This window comes from Phocoena sinus, chromosome 7 (assembly GCF_008692025.1).
Source record: "Phocoena sinus isolate mPhoSin1 chromosome 7, mPhoSin1.pri, whole genome shotgun sequence".
Taxonomy (NCBI): Eukaryota; Metazoa; Chordata; class Mammalia; order Artiodactyla; family Phocoenidae; genus Phocoena; species Phocoena sinus.
This window is the reverse complement of record NC_045769.1, coordinates 79,991,904-80,006,002: the sequence shown is the minus strand read 5'-3', so window position 1 is coordinate 80,006,002 and position 14,099 is coordinate 79,991,904. Positions and strand designations below refer to the sequence as shown.

At 41.1% G+C, this 14,099-nt stretch overlaps 1 protein-coding gene across 1 annotated transcript in view; it reads right to left on the bottom strand.

Annotated features, from left to right (window-relative positions):
* Nucleotides 1-14,099, bottom strand: part of NEB (nebulin) — a 277,224-nt gene that overhangs the window by 56,315 nt on the left and 206,810 nt on the right. The window contains 15 exon segments of the mRNA XM_032636744.1: nt 90-194; nt 298-402; nt 957-1,064; nt 2,241-2,348; nt 3,748-3,855; nt 4,931-5,035; nt 5,694-5,798; nt 6,135-6,332; nt 6,649-6,762; nt 8,900-9,007; nt 12,592-12,696; nt 12,792-12,896; nt 13,624-13,677; nt 13,679-13,716; nt 13,719-13,728. Coding sequence (XP_032492635.1) covers nt 90-194; nt 298-402; nt 957-1,064; nt 2,241-2,348; nt 3,748-3,855; nt 4,931-5,035; nt 5,694-5,798; nt 6,135-6,332; nt 6,649-6,762; nt 8,900-9,007; nt 12,592-12,696; nt 12,792-12,896; nt 13,624-13,677; nt 13,679-13,716; nt 13,719-13,728 — 1,476 coding nt within the window.

Here is a 14,099-nt window from a genome sequence, read left to right as displayed (position 1 = left end):
GGCTGCTCAAAGACTGGTTGGCTTACATACTGAGAGCAAGCCTGCCTCTTGGTAAGAGTCTTCCAGAAAGACCCGTATGAGATGCTTACATCACTGGTGATGTCTCCCACATAGCGGCAATGGAGCACTTGGGGTGTGTATGGCAGAGAGATCATGTGGCCTTGCATCTTGAAGAAGTCTGATTTGTAAATCAACTACAGGGAAAAAAATGCCCATAAACACATAAATTAGAGACCAAATGGTTGACATTCATCCCTGGGTTCCATGGCCTCCCCTCTCTCCTAAGAAAATACCCACCTCGCTGACAGCTTCTTGTGTCTTCCTGACTTGGCGGATTTCAGGCGTGTCGGGAGTTGTGTGGATCTTGTCTTTCAGTTTGTGGTACAACTGTCGATACAGTCTCTACATTGGAGGGAAAACCATTCCAGGTGGTTAGTGTAGGATGATGAGGGCATCTATACACTAATCAACAATCAAATAGTATACATATTTAAAGAGCCATGAGAAGTGAGATTAAGGATACAGAAAATGATTGAAATTAGAAAAAATAGAAAGTGATATTTATTTTGTTTGGGTGAAGAATTTTGAGCACAATCTTTCCACTTTCTATCAGATGGTTGGATAGTAGGGTTAGATATTCAGACCAATAGTTTATGTAGAAAACCAGGTTCATGAGTCAGACTAACATGCAACCTTACTAAAGATTTTTGAATACAAATGTCAAAAGAAGGAATTAATTTGCATTATAATCTATGGATGGGGTGGGTCTCTACAATGGCATTACCAAAATAAAAAAAACATTGCCACAGGATATCAGTATCAAAATGGTGACAAAAAGGATCTCCTTACTCCTTGCTGATGTGTAAGTTTATAGCTGAAATACAATTAATTCTTAATGCATTTCAAACAAAACCATGGTCTTTGAAACTCCTCCACAGAATTAACATTTACAGTACCTCGCTAGTAACGTCGTTGACCCTTCGGACATTGACAAATGGGACGTCATTGGGTCCAAGGGTATACCCATTTGCCTTCATGTGTTCATAAACTTCTTTGTACTTGAACTGCAGACGCAAAGTGAGAATGAGATCACTGATGGGTGAACAGAGAGTAAGCGTCACATTTCTCAAATGGAAAAGGGCTGTCGCTTTCATTTGAAAATTAGTCTCTAAGCATTAAGTAAGAAAAAAAGTCATTGACAAAATTTTTGTAATAATCTGAGTCTTGAAAATTATTTGTTGGCTAGTAAAGCCAGGTCCAGAAAGGAATACAACTCAGGGTTGCCTAGATTAAATCTGTTTGTAAGTAGGTATGCAAAATGCAAGAAAAACCTGTATTTTTAGTCCCATTATGGCTAGGAAATTAAGAAATGCAAAGCAGAAACAAGAGACTAATTGTAAGACTGATGGATGAATGGCTTTATAGACTATTTAAAAAATGATGTTAGAAGATTAAATCTGTGACTCTGCTTTGGAAACCATATTATTGGGCCACAGACTATGGGACTTTGCTGGTCAGCATGTTTGATTCCCAGGACTCTGGAGGGCAATGTGGAATGAAGAGCTCATTCTTCAACTGATGGTTGGTTTGTGGGTATGACCTGAAGGCCAGAGTCACTGGGATAGCCTACGCTTCTTCAGGCCTTGTTCACCAAGTCCGAACCTGACACTAGTGGGAAAGGTTGGTATCAGAGCTAATGCCTGGGCAATGCTCTCAGGTAGTGAGAGTCTAACTACCCCTCTGAGATTTCTATGAAATGGGCACAGAGGGTAAGTAGTGGGGCACGTATCAGAGCCTTTCCTTTCAAAGGAACATGCGGTGATGTTGTATCTTCTGCAATGAAATGTTGCAGAAGGAAGACAACACTATCGCTACCCAGCAGTGGTGCATGTATGAAGTTGCATTTCCAGTAGAGGGCTTGGGATAGTTCAGGATGCTTCTGTGCTAAGGCCAAAAGAAGTGGAGGCATCATGGCAGCCATGATTGCTAAGCCAAGGTAACTGAGTGATGCAGATACAACCCCATGAAAATCCTACGCTAACCCACTGGGCTACCCAGGCACTGCCGAATTGCAGGAGAAGCACCCCTAGAAAACACACCATCTCCCCTTCCCTGCTCCCATCATTGTATCATGTTGAAACTTCAGGGTGTGATTAGGGGGATGAGAATAGACTGTTAACAAATATTAGCGTCCCCCTTCCCCCTTTAAGCCCCATCTTAATGAAGAGGAGACCACTCACATAGCTGCTCATGTATTGGGTGTCCTTGGTGTGTTTGAAGTGAGGGGTGTCAACCGGAAGCCTATATCCCGTAGGCAGGGAGTGCAGGCCAGCTCTTCGGTACAGATTCTGCCGGGACAGAGAAGAGCAGGTTAAATGGGAGCTACATCAAATGACTGATCTAAGTTAAACAAGTCAGATCCAGGTTTTCAATTTGATACTTAGTGTACTTACACTCATTGAATTGATTTCAAGAAGAAATTAACTAAATTCTAAGAGTCAAGCAATGAATCAAATTACTCTTAACATATTGCTTTCAAAAAAAGAGCCATGAGTGAAGGGGTTTATAGAAAATAATTCTTCTGTGTTTCTAAACATATGCCTGGTTGACTGCATGGCAACCAGCAAGAATTTGGGAAAAGTAAATCGGCAGCTAGTGCCACCTCTGTGGTTAACCCTACCCTTAGCTGATATTCAAGCCATCACCAATCCCCGAGATAGTCATAATTATAAGACGCATCTTTGGAAGCCCCTAGGACCCCATAAATACAGTGTCTTGATGTTAGGCTGTCAGGTCAGGAGGCTCATATTCCTGGCAGAAGGAGGAAAGGAGTTTCTGTCTGTGATTTGAAATAGTCTGTCTCTCAGGGGAGCTAAAGAATAGTATTTAAAATATTATTAAAATAATTAATATTTTATAATAATTATAAATAAATAATAATTATTAATTAATATAAATAATTAATAATTTAATATTATTAAATATTATTAAAATATTAAAAACCAAATTACTTTTAACATTCAGTATAGGACAGTAGCATTAAAGGTGAGACCAAAGTAGCACCACCAGATAACAAAGAACAGGGATATTAAATAACGTGAGTGGAATCTAGTTTCCTTCTCTTCTGAATTCCAACAGTAATTTCTAGCTTTATCTCTTATTGTATGGAATAAATAGTCTTTTTTTTTTTTTTTTTTTTTGCAGTACGTGGGCCTCTCACTGCTGTGGCCTCTCCCATTGTGGAGCACAGGCTCCGGATGCGCAGGCTCAGCGGTCATGGCTCACGGGCCCAGCTGCTCCGCGGCATGTGGGATCTTCCCAGACCGGGGCACAAACCCATGTCCCCTGCATCGGCAGGCGGACTCTCAACCACTGCGCCACCAGGGAAGCCCAAATAAATAGTCTTTTATGATTATATGCCTTGTCTTTGTCATCTTGTCTTGGATTTTAAGCTTTTTGAGAGCAGAGATAGTAGACTGACCCTGTTCTATGTAACTTCTGTGCAAGCATTGCTCCAAAAATGCCCACTGCTTGCTCTCAGACAAGAGGGAAGACAAGCAATGCACTGTTTTTTGTTTTGTTTTGTTTAGCTCATGTGAATGAAACAGGCTTTACAATTTACAAGGTCAGGATGTAAATTGTAAAGGCTGAGGATGCCCAAGCCAAGGCCACTTCTACAGAGGCCTGGCCCTCGTCAGCTGAGTCCTGGATTTCTGCTGGGCATTCTGTCCAGGTCTCATTTCTCACCTCACTCTGGAGCTTGTATGCATGAAGGGCCCGGTCCAAATCCACAGTTTTTGTGGTTGGAGCCACTTTGCCTCTGACGCTGTGCACGTAGTCATGGTGGTAGACGGCCTGGGTACAGAGAGAAGCAGAGTGAGCTGAGTGGACTACGGCAGCAGGGTTAGAAAGAAGCAAAGTAAACACAAACCCAAGTCTCCTATTATAAAAAGTAATAGCCTGCCCCCCTTTGCCTTGGGAACTCTATCTCATATACTGTGCTTTGTCCACCAGGAACACAGCCAGGGTATGGACCCCACACTGAAAAATCAGTGGAAGAGTCAACTCAGGCACAAGAAGAGGAAGAATGGGCATTTTACCACTACCTATTCCAAAAGTATAAGTTTTCACGTCCTGACTCATTGGTGGGATTTAATATTTGCTTATTAACCTTTGGGGTTAATAAAAAAAAATGGGCAGCCTGCTCTGTGTCACTGTGCCATTACAGGGGGTGCTTTCTATCCACTTTCTAGTCATCTGCATAAGGATGCTGAGGCTTGGGGGATTAAGAGCTTCTCTCAAGCCTCACCGATTATGCATGGTAGAGGCCACATCTGTAACTGCAGAGACCTTCCCCTCCTCATCTTACCATAGTGAGCACTAATGTATTAGAAGGCTGATACTATGAGGCATAAACCGTTGCTTACAACACAAGGATACAAAAGTAACCTTGGAAGCTCTAAAAGCTTTTTAAATCCATGGATTTCATAGATTTGGATCACTTACAAGGCCACCCCAGGAAACTGATGGAACATATCAGGTTTTAGGAAATAAGAGCAGACTCTTTTTTTTTTTTTTTTTTTTGCGGTACGCGGGCCTCTCACTGTTGTGGCCTCTCCCGTTACAGAGCACAGACTCCGGATGCGCAGGCTCAGTGGCCATGGCTCACAGGCCCAGCCGCTCCACCGCATGTGGGATCTTCCCAGACTGGGGCACGAACCCGTGTCCCCTGCATCGGCAGGCGGGCTCTCAACCACTGCGCCACCAGGGAAGCCCTAAGAGCAGACTCTTAAGTACTTTCTAAGGCACCAACTCTGGTTTCCCATTGAGAAAAGGCCTGGCCTTGCCCTACTTTGGTTTTTCCCACTTCTGCTGGAGCAGTGGCCCTGTCTTTACTCTCCCAGCAGTAACTTTCCCAGTGGGCACTTACGTCACTTAGTTGTTTCCCACTTTTGACAGCCTGAACATAGATGGGAGTGTCAGTAACCAACTTGTAGTTATTCCTTGTTTTCTGCACATGAGCTTTGTACTTGATCTGCCGAAAGGAAGAAAATAAGCCTGTGTTAGACCATTCGTTATATTAGAAATTGCTGGTTTTCACAGAGGGTTTGGTTGCTTTTAACTCATGGCATTTACATGTACATTTACATCCATGTAAATGGCATTTACAACAGACTAACATGCACTTGAATTTTATAACAATCGGCGTAATCAATGCTTACAGTCACATGGATCTTTTAGAGTCTTCTAGGAGGCTTGACAACTGCTTTCCTAGGAATGTTTAAGCTTTCTTCCTGAAATCTTGATTACAGTATTACTTTGCCTAGCTAATCCTCTTTACAAATAGATCCCATCTATAGCATCAAAGACGCCTAACAAACGAGTTTTTTCTCATAATGAGGATTATATGTGCATTAATATATCCAAAATAGTTCAGAAGGTGGCGAGAAGAGCCAGGGGTCCCTTCTCCACCAGAGCACAGTGGGACAGCTCGTCTGCATTGTTTGCACGCTTGAGAAATGGGCGCTCTGCTCCTCAGAATCTTCTTCCAGCTCAGCCATCCTCAGCACCACTTGAGACACAGCTGGGTGTGACAATGTCTATACTTACATACTCTCCCCTTGACGCTAGACTACACAGAGAAGGAAACATACTTTAAAGAGCTAAAAAAACAAAAAACAAGGCAAACTCACATCATTGCGTAGATCGTAAGCATGCTTGGCGTGGAGAATCTCAGGAGTGTCCCAGATGTAGCAACCAATGCCTTTCAGCCAGTTGAGATCATCCTTGTACACAATCTAGGGGATTGCATCAGATGGAGGGGGTCAGAAAAAGAAAACTTTACTGTAACCTTAACACCAAAGACATGGACACCCTCGGGACCCAGGATGACCTTGTGGAATGAAAAGCAAGACATTATGCCCTGAGGCCGTGGGTGTCCTGGAGACATCAGCATAGAGAGCCCTGCTTCTAGGGACGGCCTCGAATTCCTGACAGACCTATGGGTGTATCGAAAAGCAATACTGGAAGAGGGCTGAGCTGAAGAACCAGGTGAAGAACGAGGTGAGTCAGTCTCTCTTCAGGGTGGGCGTATGGGTCTGGGGAGGGGAGATCTTCATAAGCAATGGGCTTACGTCGCTGATCTCATCTGTGACCTTCCTGACGTGACTGTTGACTTGCAAGTCGGGGTGGCAAATCCACTCGTGGAGGTGAAGGCGGTAATCGATCTCGCTGACTTTCTTCTGAGAATCCTTAGCGGTAACCATCTCTACCATGTCGGGCACCACGTGGATTTTCATCTTGTTCTTCTCATAAACGGATCTGTACAGGCGCTGTGAAGATAACGTAACATGCCAGTTACGCAGGGAATTACGCAAGGAATCATGGTGATACGTGCCTTTCTTAGACACCAGAGAGGTCAGGGGAACCAATTTACAGCAGTTGGTTGGGGGCAGGGTGGAGACTAGAAGTTTCTGACACTTTCTACAGATTCATGGCGGTGGTGGAAGCAGTATGGGCTGAAAGAACACTTAGCTTCCTCACACGTGCATGGTCAACGCCATACGCGTTGTTGAACAGAACATGTTCTGATTTATAGTTCATGGCTCCGTTACTTGACTTTTGAAGCCAGCCTTTGGGGTCACTTACGTCGATGTTAAACTTGCCAACTCGGAGGCACCGTGCTGTGTTCAGATCATCTTCAACACTTTTGGGTAAAGTATAAAGAGCTTTGAACTTTTCATATTCTTCCCGATATTTGTTCTATAGAGAGAAAATACAAAGGAAGAAACACAGTTTTGAAGAGTAATGGATCTGGATTGTTAAAAACGCATGAGACTTAACAGAAGGACCCAACTCTAAGATGGGCCACCTTGGGGTCAGCACTTCTCTGAGCTTGTTTCCTTGTCTGTGCCCACAGGCAGAGGTGGCACAGCCTGCCTCCAGATTACCTGAGGATTAGAGTAGACTGTGTGTAAATGTTCTTCAGGTACCGGTTTTAAAACCCCTGTACCAATACTGGTACTTCTACTGTTACCACAACTACTTTTAAAGATTATGTAATTTTTAAATGATCTCTTTTGTGATATTGGTTTTGTTTTTCTTAACCATAAGTGAAAGATGAAAAATGTACTCAGGAATTTCTTTGTTTTTTTAGTAACTGACAAGCCTGATGCTTAAGAGACTCAATCCTTGAATTTCAGTTTCTACAAGGCTTTCCAAAAACACAGTGCAACTAACTTCTATGGGAAAACCAACGTCTAGTTCTTAAGCCATATTGCCTATTAATTAATGCTTCATGATTTCATGAATTAGGAAGTAAGGCCCTTACAGAGGCTGAGATCCAATCTCCTAGCACATGATAAAATAACAACGCTCTCACAACTCAGAGACCCACATCTCAGTTAAAAAAAAAAAAAAAAGAAAGGAAAGATGGGAGTATATATGTATATATATATACAGAACTCCAGTAAAGCCCTTCTTCACTGACTGGAAACTAAACAAAATTCCCATCAGAATTTTCCGTAACATTAGTTCACATACTCCTTACATCTAAGCTATTCTTCAATTATAAAGAAGATAGTATTCTGTGACTTTTTTCATGACTAAAGGAAAAAGTCTTTGCTGAACTTTCTGGATCCTATCTACAAAAATTCTCTTCCCAAATGAAAAGCTTGCTCCTTTGGGCTAGTCGGTTTGCAATCTTCCAAATAGAGTTGGCTCTGGGAAAAATCATTTAGATTTAATTTTTCCTCTGGGTAAAAATTAAATTAATTCCATATATTGTCTAACAACGTCTTTTTCTAAACATGACTCTCTAGGCCCATTAAACAGTAGTGAAATCAGTTTCCTGGGTCATTAGCATTTAAGTGAAGAGAATAGAATTGAAAGATCAGGATGCACTGCCTTTAGTGTAGTGATCAGTACTCTTCTGTAAAATGCTTATATCAGAAGGCACTCACAAAAACTTCAGTTGTGTGTGTGTGTGTGTGTGTGTGTGTTGACTTGCAGTACAAAATAAATCTCTCAGTGTGGGTCATGGTCAAAAAAAAGATTTGAGAAATACTGGTCTAAAGTGTTACATAAAATGTTCATAATTAAGAAGTAAAAGTCTCTAATAGAAGTAAAGTTTCCGAAAGAGAATTAGTCTTATTAGAATTGCAGTGAAGGTTACAGGGAATTTTACAATAAGAAGTTTTACTTAAGAACATATTAGGCATAAAGGGTTAAAAGTGTTAAGATTTTATACTATACTATATTTAAACAGCTCATGTGATTTAGGATTTAAAAAAAATTATGTCTATACCTAAGAAAAGTTCTGTTTAAAAAAAACTGAATTTCAAGATTTTTAAATTTTTATATTTCATAGTGATAAAGATAATGATTTACTTTTAAATCATGTATTTGGGTCTGGTGCAATAACTAGTTACCACATTCACTGTCTTTTTTTAAGGGTACAATTTATTTATTTTTTATTTTTTTAATTAATTTTTATTGAAGTATAGTTGATTTACAATGTTGTGTTAGTTTCTGCTGTACATCACTGGTTTATTTTTTATAGCAATGTCCACATAATTCTATTAGAAAAGAGTATTTTGTATGGCATATTATGTCCTCTACCTATTCCCATTTCTGGCTAAAATAGAGTGTATCCATCCATGTCATTTTCAGGCAGGCAGCCTAAAAGGTCACATCGCTGTCCTTCATGTAAGTGTCTGTGAATCTCTCTGGACTTCAGGGCCCTTGAAAGGAAGCATAAGTGCACAGACTTTGTGATGACCAAGTGTCTGGAGTTATTTGCTGGTGTTCAACACAGGAATCAGCCAGAAACATTTTGGAAGTGGAGGGCAGGGAAGGGTAAAATGTGGTAGGAAGGTTATCATATCTGTACTTGACTTACATGGCTGGCCAGATGCTTCTGGTTCTTGACGTGTGTCAGGGACACGGTGTTGGAAGGCAGGATATAGCTGGTGGCTTTCACTTTATCCCAGGCCTCCTTGTACAGGTTCTATAAGGGTTAAAAATCTTCTTGTGAACACAGAAAAATGCAATCTGGCTAGCTTCCAGCAGTGGATTTTTCCTCTGTTTTTGTCCTTCTCAGACATTCCCTAGCAATCCCCAGATCTTCTCACTCTGTAGGAGCCAAGTACTCCTAAGTGAATAATGGGTTTAATGTCATGACCATAATTTCAGAGTCCATTATTTTGTTCTCTACCATAGCACTTATCACAGTTTGACAGTTATCAGAGGTTTCAATGCCATATTCATTCCCTCATAGGTCTAGAATTCCTGGAGGATGAAAACCACTAACATTAAAATATATATGAATATATATATATATATATATGAAGATTAAAAAATGTTTGTTTCCACTTCTAGGTATTTATATACCCAGGAGAAATAAAAAGTTATGAACACATAGAACCTATATGCAAATGTGTATAGCAGCTTTATTCTTAATTGTCAAAAACTGGATACAACTCAGATGTCCTTCAGCTGTGAATGGAAAAACAAACTGTGGTTTGGAATATTGCTTTTGCTATAAAAAGGATAAACTACTGATTTAGGCAGCAATGTGAGTAAAACACAAATGCATTTTGCTAAGAGAAAGAAGCCAGACCTAACGGCTACATATATACTGTGATCACGTTTACGTGACACTCTGGAAAAGGTAAAACTATAGGGACAGAAAACAGCTCTGTGGATGCTAGGGGAGAGGAGAGGGGCAGCAAAGGGACAATGTGGAGGTAATACAGAATTTTTCTGTATCTTGACTATAATGGTGAAAACATGACTCTATGCATTTGTCATAAGCCATAGTACTACATACCAGAGTGAAATTTACTGTATGCAAATTAAAACAAAGAATCAGCCAGAATGGGGGAGGTGACTAAAATGGAATACAAACTGTAGCAAATAAATCTGATTGTAATACAAATGTAGAACAGACTACAGTGAAGGAAGTGGCAAAGAAAACAACTGACTTAAGTAAATTTGGCAAATGTAACTTGACTGGATACTCTAAGGCTATAGGCAAATATAACTGCACACAATATACCCTACTCTAGGGCTTCCCTGGTGGCGCAGTGTTTAAGAATCTGCCTGCCAATGCAGGGGACCAGGTTCGACCGCTGGTCCCAGGAAGATCCCACATGCCGTGAAGCAACTAAGCCCATGCGCCACAACTACTGAGCCTGTGCTCTAGAGCCCATGGGCCACAACTACTGATCCCACATGCCGTGAAGCAACTAAGCCCATGCGCCACAACTACTGAGCCTGTGCTCTAGAGCCCATGGGCCACAACTACTTAGGCCTGCGTGCCACAACTACTGAAGCCCGCGCGCCTAGAGCCCATTGCTCCGCAACAAGAGAAGCCACCACAATGAGAAGCCCGCGCATCACAAACGAAGGGTAGCCCCCTGCTCTCCGCAACTAGAGAAAGACCACACGTAGCAACAAAGACCCAATGCAGCCAAAAATAAATAAATAAATAAATTTATTTAAAAAAAAATACCCTACTCTAGTTAGTAAATTTGTTTCTCACAGGCGTGTGTTAGATATTCTGAAAATACTTTATGTGGATACAAGGGTTGCACAAATAAGTAGATATATCATAAATAATGAGAGCCAGCTTTCACTGAAAGGAAATAGAAAGTCACAAGTTGGAAAAAATAAGTTTCACTTAGGAAAGGGTGAAGGATAGAATGAACCCTGTGGTGTTTAATTGCACTGAAGGTATCAGTATGGACTCATGATTTTAAAATATAGATACAGTTAGGTAAGTACAGAAATAGATACAGATATGTATGCATACATGGGTTAGTATACATGCATATATTTCTAAGCTCTGTCCACTTAGAGAGCCTAGGAACAGTGACATCCTAGTAGTAATGAGCACACTTAGTGCTTAAATCTTGGTTCAAAATACCGTTCTCCAATAAAATAAACTGGGATTTCTTAGAGAGGTGGTTGATTCCAGGTCTGGAACAGGGAAAATACAGATGAGCCTGGAACATCTTGTGGTGCCAAGCAGTAAGGAAGTGCTCAAAAAACACGTGATTGGGTGTATCAAGGGGACACAGGAGTCACCCTGAAAGAGCTCCCCATAGCAAAGCTGAAACCATTAGAGCAACAAAATAAATAACAATAATATTAGGACTCTACCATAGAATAAAATAAATACCCATGAGCCGTGGGTATTGCCCATGTAAGCAAACCAACAGTGGAGAAGGAACAGCTCTTCCTTACAGAAGAATTCCAGTTAATAAATGTATATAGAAGAAAAAAGGGAAAGAGAAAATCACTAGTAGGCATATTCCACAGTAATAATTCTTGCAGGCAAGCTCCATCAATGGATGCTAAAACACGTGAGAGAAAGTATAAGGACAAACAGGATATTTGCATAGTCCCCAAAGGATCTCCTCCAAGATATTATTAATAACAAAGGTAAAACTAGTAACTTTACAGTGGAGCATCTCGGCAGTGAGCAACTTAACCAAGTGATCAAGGTCATCACAAGTTATTGACATTATGTACCACCTGCTATGGTGTGCTGAGAAAGGTGCATCAATTCTGTGTTATTTTTGCAAAAAAAAAGAAAAAGGCATACCTTTAATCTAATCATGAGAAAACATCAGATAAGCCAAATTGAGGAAAGAATACTAGCCAGTTATTCTACAAAATAACTGGCTAGTATTCATCAAAAAGTGTCAAGATGAGAAAAAGACAAGGAAAGATTGAGAAATTATCAGATAGAAGAGACTGAGGAGTCACGACAACAAAATGCAATGTGGGATCCTGGATTGAATCTGGCACAGAAAAGCAGGTTAGTGGAAAATGTGGTGAAGTCTGGATAAAGCCTATAATTAACATTGTAACATCGTAACAATGTTAATTGCTTAGTTTTGATAGTTGTACTATAGAGTAAAAGTATGAGGAAATTCTCTGTACTATTTTTGCAGTGTTTCTGTAAATCTAAAATTAATTCAAAATGAAGTTTAAAAATGTAACCAGGCTTCCCTGGTGGCACAGTGGTTGAGAGTCTCCTGCCAACGCAGGGGACGCGGGTTCGTGCCCCGGTCCGGGAAGATCCCACATGCCGCGGAGCGGCTGGGCCTGTGAGCCATGGCCGCTGAGCCTGCGCGTCCGGAGCCTGTGCTCCGCAATGGGAGAGGCCACAACAGTGAGAGGCCCGCGTACCGCAAAAAAAAAAAAAAAAAAAAAAAAATGTAACCAATTCAGAGGCAGGAAAAAAAGTGTGCCTCTGTTGGTCTGTAAGTCACTGGCCAAGGGAGAAGCCACGGAAAAAACAAGTCAAGGGTCAACAAAGAAGAGCTTCAACAGTACCTGTCTGCAATAAGGAAGGAGTTGGTGAATTTGTGTCAATTGCATGAAACAGAAACAATATTCAAATTGGGGCTGATTTACTTGTAACTATGAGGACTTCCAAGATAAAGTAGGAATTTAAAGGTCCGGGAAAAAGATTGGAAAGACCTTTGGGGGTAAGGTTGTCTGTCCCTTTTCATCTCTTATTGTCTATAAAGGTGAAAAAGTTACTCAAATACCGAGAAAAAGAAAGAGAACTCAACTCACACTGCTATACAGATCCTTCAGATTCTTGGTTCTGTCATAATCCACCGTTTCTAGAACTGTCATGTATTTGTCTTTAATCTGATGATAATTTTCTTTATATTTCACCTACAGACAAAAGCATGGTTATTCTTTTCTGTTGTTTGACAATATGTAAAGACAATAACAGCTTGTCTTGGGAGAGAAGTACAAGGAAGACACACCTCACTGGCATTAATGCCGCTTTGAAGAGCAGTCACGTAAAGCGGTGTATCTGTGACCAGGTTATAATTTTTTAGATTTTCTTTCCCTGCTGCCGTGTATTGTATCTGTGAAGAAAAAGAAAAGTCACTGAAAATGGTAAAATGCAGGTCTTCCATCAGCTTTAGCAGTTTGTGCCTACTTAGATGTACCTTTATTTCTGGGTTTCTGCTTTAATCCTAACAGAGGATACGTTGTACAGTTTGAGACTTGGCATGGCTGTCAAAACTAACAGTTTTCTCTTGACCAAGAGTGGAGTCTAGATCTTTGCCATGTCCCTTCTTCCTTGTGTTGTTTTCCATGCCTATACTCCATCCCTGACAGCAGCCCCTCAATTCAACATTCCATTAGTCTGCCCTATCCAAGCTGAATTTCTGCTGGGAAATTTCCCACATGTCTACTTTTTACTTCAAGATTTAACTATTTATGGTCAAAGTATGCATGTGCATTCTACTCCCTGCCAGTTAACCTGATCAACTAAGGTGTAGATGCTTGAGAGCAGTTCACTCTGAAACACCTCCCAGATAACTTTCTGCTGTAAATGTCTATAGCCTTAAATCACAGGAGAGACTCAAACTGAGGAAAACCAGCACCAGAACAGGCCACCAGAGAGGTTTATTGGGCAGGGGCCTTTGGTTCCCTTAGATCATGTCAAAGTTGCTTTCTCTTTGGTTCCCTTAGATCACTGTCAAAGTTGCTTTCTCTGGGGCACAGGGACAGCCTTGCTATCACTCCACTGAGAGCACCGTGGAAGCCATCAATCCACAGTGGAGCTAGTCCAAGAAGATGGCTCACCTGACTCTGGAGGTCATATGATTTCTTGGCATGGAGGATCTGGGGTGTATCCCAAAACGTAGCATCCAATGCCTTTCAGCCAATTCAAGTCACTTTATACACGTTCTGCAAGAAAGAGAAACTGTGAAAGGTGACAGGTACTAACTGAATTTACAATCGAGCATTTGATAATTTCCTATCAGCCCTTGGCTGTGCTTAGTACTTAGGCAGTCATAGGGTGGGTTTTCTCAACACCTGGAAGGTCTTTAATGCCCTGGCCGTAAAGAAGTTTAGGAAGAGAGCAACAGCTAAGTTTTAGTCTAGTGTTGACCAGATAAAATATTTAACATAGGTGCCTCATTGCTCCAAGGGGATCCTTACACCAAAAAAGGTTACTCATGCCACTTTGTATTGAAAAGCAGCAGGGTTTAGGAATACAGGGGACAATTAGAACATGGGGCCCCAGGCAGGGCTGGGTGAAGCCTGTAACTTAGTCA